The sequence below is a fragment of the Gavialis gangeticus genome, unplaced genomic scaffold (assembly GCF_001723915.1).
Source record: "Gavialis gangeticus isolate Ggan-Ray unplaced genomic scaffold, GavGan_comp1, whole genome shotgun sequence".
Classification (NCBI taxonomy): domain Eukaryota; kingdom Metazoa; phylum Chordata; order Crocodylia; family Gavialidae; genus Gavialis; species Gavialis gangeticus.
This window is the reverse complement of record NW_017729008.1, coordinates 43,595,511-43,601,492: the sequence shown is the minus strand read 5'-3', so window position 1 is coordinate 43,601,492 and position 5,982 is coordinate 43,595,511. Positions and strand designations below refer to the sequence as shown.

The 5,982-nt window shown below is 55.1% G+C and overlaps 1 protein-coding gene across 2 annotated transcripts in view; it reads right to left on the bottom strand.

Moving 5' to 3' along the window:
* Positions 1 to 41: 41 nt before the first annotated feature.
* TNPO3 (transportin 3) overlaps positions 42 to 5,982 on the bottom strand; it is a 49,197-nt gene continuing 43,256 nt past the window's right edge. For both annotated transcript variants that reach the window (XM_019509686.1, XM_019509687.1), the window contains exons 21-22: positions 1,788 to 1,879; positions 42 to 341 (exon numbers count right to left, since the gene is read on the bottom strand). In XM_019509686.1, the coding sequence (XP_019365231.1) occupies positions 1,819 to 1,879 (61 nt within the window). In that variant the 3' untranslated portion in view covers positions 42 to 341; positions 1,788 to 1,818. The remainder of the gene's footprint in view (positions 342 to 1,787; positions 1,880 to 5,982) is intronic.

The following is a 5,982-nucleotide window of genomic DNA, read 5'->3' as shown; positions in this document are numbered from 1 at the left end:
TTTTTTTTTTTTTTTTAATTTTCTAAAATTTTTTTGTGTTTTTTTGTTTTGTTTTTTTGTTTTTATTCTCTTTGCTTTTTGTTGTTTTAGCCAGTCCCCTCGGGGAAGAAGCGCCCCCCCGCAGCGCCGGAGGTGGGGCTGCAGCCATCTTTAGTCGCGTCTGAGTTGCCCTCTCGCTCACAAGCAGGAACTTCACTTGGCTTGCTCTGGCGGCGAAGCGGCTCCCCGGGTTTGGCGGGACGCGCTAGAGCGAGTGAAAGCCCTCGGCCACAATGAAGTTTGCTGATTGTGGGACACGTTCTTGTTTGCGTTATTTCCTGTCTTCTAATCAAAAGACATTCCTGGAGGTGGGGAGGGAGGGGACACAAAAAGTGCCATCAGTGTTTCCACCGCGCATGGAGCTCTCCAGGCCAGGCCGAAAGCTCAGTGCCCCCAGCTCCGAGCACCATGGCAGGACATGGCCGAGACGATATGCCCTGTTTCATGCACATTCGGGCTGGCAATGTGGCAGTGACGCTGTCCCAGCGGTGCCTTTCACACACAACCTGGGTTTCTACTGCGTCCAGGAATGGCAGCAGCCCCCGTCTCATAAGCTGCCCTCGTTCCCAGTATGGATACACAGAACATGGGAATCTTATTCCCTCGGCTGTGCTGCCATGGCAGTGACGTACTGCCAGCGTCGTGAGGCCCCAGTTTACCCAGTGACTGCTAAGAAACAGCAGTGGTGAAGGAGCTGGGGGCAGCAAGACTGTGGCTGAGATCGGGAGCTGCCCCATAACCAAGAGGTGACACAAGCCTTCCTTGCTCTTCACCTAACACCTTTAAGTGCTGGCGAAGGTGTCCAAGTGAAACCTCCGGCTGCCTGGATGCCAGCTGTGCCCATGCAATCTTCTCTTGACCCAGCAAAGCCGCTTCAAAGGACAAGCAATTTTAGACCCCGGCCTACTGCTCAGACTGAAGTGGATCTTCCGGACACCATCCACAAGGAACTGAACTGGGCGTATCCTACCCCGTTCCCATAAGTGTCACACCCATAACTGGCTTGTCACTGGAGGGGGGGGGTGGCAGGTCAGGATATCAACCCATGGCCAGATCCTTTCAGTCCAGGCGCCCCCCAGCGCAAACCAGAGCACGTGCAGCATCTGCTGATATTAACTTTACAGGTACGGCTGCCAGGCTCTAGAATGGGTTTCCAAGGGAGGTGGCGCTCTCTCCTACCTTGGGGGTTTTCAAGACAATGCTGGACAGATTTATCTGGGGCGAGATGACCCCGGCACCCATTTCTGCCTGGTGCAGGGGGGCGGACCTGATGACCTGTTTAGGTCCCTTCCAACCCTAAGTACTATGATACTATGAACAGCTACCAGGCGAGGCCTGTTGGCTTCTCTATCAGCACCAGGCCAAGCAAATGCCTGCAGTCAGGGTTTGCTTTCAGGTGGCGTCCAGAAGCCTGGCTTTCAGTGGGCTGGGATTGCTTCCTCTGCTCCGAGACGGCAGAGAGCAAATGTATCCAGGACTTGCACCCACTGCAGGGAGGAGACTAATGTCCACCAGCCATGCCTGGGTCTGCTGCAGGGCTCCACAGTGGGCATTCAAGGGTTAGCAACCTCTCATGCAATTGCTGACAGGCTCCCACCCATCTCCAGTGATGGGGTTATGGCAGCACCAGGCTCAAACCCACCTTCTCAGGAATCACTGTGATGGGGGATAGGCTCAAGCCAGAGCAGTGCTAATGGTACAGTGCCACAGCCTTCCTGGGGCTGGGGCACAAAGGGCAACTTACTCACCTGGGAGACAGGCTCAGTGCAGGAGCGCAAGCTATCGGAACAACCGGGTGAAGTCCCTCAGAGCCCAGCAGACCTGTTTACATTCCTCCGCGCTGAAAGACAAGGGGGGGCATTAAAGGGAAGCCTGGCAGCTAAGGGAGGTGGAAGCTGCTCAACACTAGGGGACACTGATCCCACTGACTCCTTCCTAGAGACAGTGCCGCCCCACCACACCCACCCTCCCAGAAGGGAAGCCCACGCGCGAGCTGCTGATTTTCCAGTCCAGCAAGCTGCTGCAGGTGCTAGGGCCGGGGAGCAGCGTTCCACACCCGTTTCAATGGGGGAGGGCACCGGCGAACCTGCAACAGCCCCGAGTGGGCAGCGTGAGCTCTGGGGTGTGAGCCAGGAGCTCTGATGTCCCAGGGCGCTGCCAAGGGGGTGTCACCACTCCTCGTGCCTTGGTTTTCCCATGTGCAGATCTCACTGCGGCAGCTGTGAACTAGCCCAGCCCACTTGCTTTGGCCCCAAGAGGCTGCAGTGACACAGACACCTTTGGACAGCCTGGAGTATGCACCACCGCATACACTGGAGACCCAGGTCACAGCAGTACTGGGCACAGCCCGGGGCCCTCCGTGCTGGCTGCCTTGCCTTGCTCATGGGATCAGGGGGTACAGAAAAGGAGTGGGAGAGGCAAGCACAGCACAGACTTGCCCTAAGCAATCAGTCATAACGTCCGCCAGGTGCAATGGGGCAGACTCCAGAACGGCCAAGGCCCTGGTCTAGCCTCAGCCCCTGACACTGCCCTACCCACCCCTCTCCCTTGTATATGAGGCCTTTGGGACCCCAGCTCTCTGAGGACCTGGAGGGAAGCACAGGGGAAGCTGGACAATCCCCCAGCTGAGGACCTGGAAGTGGGTGCTTGCAGAGTGGGTGGCTCCATGCCAAGCCAGTTGCAGGCTCTGGATCTGTGCAAGACTTGGCCACTCTTGACTAACCTGTGCCTTGCCAAGACAGGCGCTGAGCAAAGGGAACTGTCACTGTTTTCTCAGTGGCTTATGCGGCTAAGATGCCATCACCACCTTGCTAACATGCCTCAACCTGGAGCTGGGGGACCACCCTTCAGGGCAGGTTCAGTTGTCACGGCCCACTTGGATCCTGGCATCCCCACGGAGGCTGCCAAGGACGTGGGCACAACCACATCTTATATGTCCATGCAACCCTGAGTCACCCACGTCACAGAAGTCATAAAAATCATAGAGCAGTGGGGCTGGAAGAGATGTCCAGGGGTCGCATCTAGTGCAAACCCTTGCCTGAGGCAGGATCAGCCCTGTCCAAACCATCCCAGACAAATCCATAATCTAAACTCTTTGTAAAACTACCACCAACCCTGACACAACAGACATCAACAGCCGACCCAGCCTCAGTAAAGCAGGGGGGCCCACAGCAGCTGACATACTGCTTCTATTACAGCTTGTATAAGCTCAAAAGATCCCAAGCAGGGGCCGTGCCCCCCCTACAGAGGAAGGCAAAACCCAACCAGTTTGTATCAATCTGATCATGGAGTACGATTCCTTCCTAACCCCAATATGGTGACGAGTCTAACCCTGAGCATAGGGGCAAGGCTCTCTAGCCAATAACCTCCGGCTTCAATCCCCAGCAGGAGCACTGGCACACCAGTGAAAATCCCCAGCCTCGGCTGCAGCCAACACCCAACGCTTACGGGAGGCTTAAAAACACCAGGTCATGTGGAACAGAAAAGGGGGTGGGAGGCAACCAGCAAAGCCCAGAGGCCTGGGAAATCCCCGTAGCAGAACACAGGCATCACTACACCCAGAGCATCCCCGAGCAGTGGCTGCCTAACCTCAGTCACCACTGGACCCGCTCACAACTGCCTGGCAGGGGAGGCTTTGGCTAGTCCCAACCCAGACCGGGCCAGAAGTCAAAGGGACGACTCAGAGGGGACACTGCCGAGTTCAGGAAGCAGGAAGTTCAGCTGGGTTTCCAGGTTAAGGTCACACGAGGTGAGAACTGCATGCCAAGGCATGAAGGGGCTGGAGAGCTTTGCAACTGAGTCCCGAGGGCCAGGCCGGGACTCGCCGAGCTGGTCTAGCGCTGCCACCCGGAGCAGCGGGACTCTCCACAGCAAGTCTGGGCACAGCCATGGGGCTGTGCAAGCAGGGGCTGCTGAGTCATGGGGCACAGCAGACCGGGGCGAGGGTTGAAAAGCCATGTGCTGACATGCAACGGCCAATTGAACTGGAGAAGAAGGAGCCTCCAAACGTTTCCTGCTTGGGATCAGGGCAGCCAGTCACCAGAACCCCTGGGGCTCCATGCCTCTGGGACTCGCGTGAGAAAAGAAGAACCTGTTGTTCAGGGATGGTCTAGGAAGGGGAAATCCAGCCCCCGTACCCGAGTGCCAGATTTCTGTGATCCTGGTCTCAGACAGCAGCCTTGGCTTGAGCAGGGGTTTACTGAGCTCAGAAATGCACTCTTCCCCTTGGAAAACCAACCAAGGGGTAACTGAGGCACACAGGCCAAGGTCGCCCCAAAAACCCTTGTCAGGGTTAACCATTACAATCCTGGTCTCCAGTGGCTGAACCACAAAAACACCTTTCTGCCAAAAGCCAGGATCTCAGACACTTGAAATCAAAAGGTTACTGGGGTGGGGAGGCTGCATTTCCAAATCATTACAGTACCCGTTTAGCAACACTTTGTCTTCAAGTCTCAAGGTGCCAGAAAGCTTTATACCGCATAAGCCAAACATGCAGTCACAGAACGGCCGCCACTGCAGGGGAGGGCATTAGAGAATGAGCCACCTCCCTCTGTTAAGGCAGGCAGCAGCAAGCACTAAGGTCTCCTCTGCAGCACAAGCAAGCAGGGTGCAAACTGAGCTTGGTACCTGGGCAGGACCCCAGAGCTGATGCACTGAACTAACGCTCAACAGCAGGGAGAGGTGGGGAGGCCTGTCTCTTGTAGTACTGTCGGACCAGGACAATCGAGTCAGGACTGGTTTATGAGCACCGGCTGGAAGAACTGGGATTTGGTGTAAGGAGAAGGTTGAGGAGAGATTTGCTACCAAAAGGATGACAACAGACTGTGTTCCATGTCCGCGGGGGCCAGGACTAGAGTAACAGTCTGAAATTGCACAGGGGAAACCGAGGTTGGAGACTGGGGAGAACTCTCTCACTATGAGTGCAGTCAACCATTGGAACAGGATATTTACAGATTTCAGAATCGCCATCCTTGGGCATTGCATAGACCCTTGCCTAGGATGGTTTAGATGGGGCTGATGCTGCCTTGAGCAGGGGTGAAACTAGGTGCGACCTCCTGCAGCCCTGCTGGCCTGGCTGCACTACGATTCTAAGGGCCTCGTTACACGGTAACTTTACACGGCTTCTGGAGCTCTTGGACCAGCTGCACATTAACACCTTTTAAGTAGCTCAAAGCACTCTATTTAGTTTAATGTTATGCCACTCCGGGGCAGGATTATCTCTAATCCACCAAATTTTGTTCTTGTTTCATCAATTTATGGTCATGCTCCGCAGCTTTTCTGCCCAAGCTGAAGTCCTCCTGCACCCCAAGAGGGTGTGGTGCTTCAGTGCCAGCGCTCGGACCAGTTCTGCTCCCAGCAGCCAAGCCACCCAGCCAACGGCGGGTGAGAGCAGGACCCAGGGCTTCTCATGGATCCCAGCCAGGGTACACAGGCATTTTGCCTGCACAGATGTTGTAGTGGGGCTGCCAGAAGTCATCCAGCTGGGGGACATACTCTGTGGGTCTCTGCTGGTAGAACTGCTTCCAGCAGTGTGCTTCTAATGTAGACAAGCCCCCAGTCCCCAAAGCTTGCCAACCTGGCTTCACACAGGAGCAGCGAGCCTGTCTTTCCCCAAGCTCCTAGTCCAGGCCCTGCTCACAAAGCCTCTCGTGGCAAGTCACAGCTGTGCAGGTCAGGGATAGTCAGAGAAGGTTTTTTAGCCTTGTGTGCAACTGGTCCACTAAGCCGATCAACACTAAGCCAATTAACTTTTATTCAGCTTAGAGCATAAGGTCTGATTGACCCCAAGGAAGAGTAGCATTTTCATTCAATACCATTTCTCCATCCTCTAGATATTGCTGACACCCAACCACCCTGCTCTTGGTCAACACTGAAAACTTAGAAGCATTGAAAGCCACAAGAAAGCTTAATTTTTGAGGTGCTGCTTCCCATGAGAATCTAGTG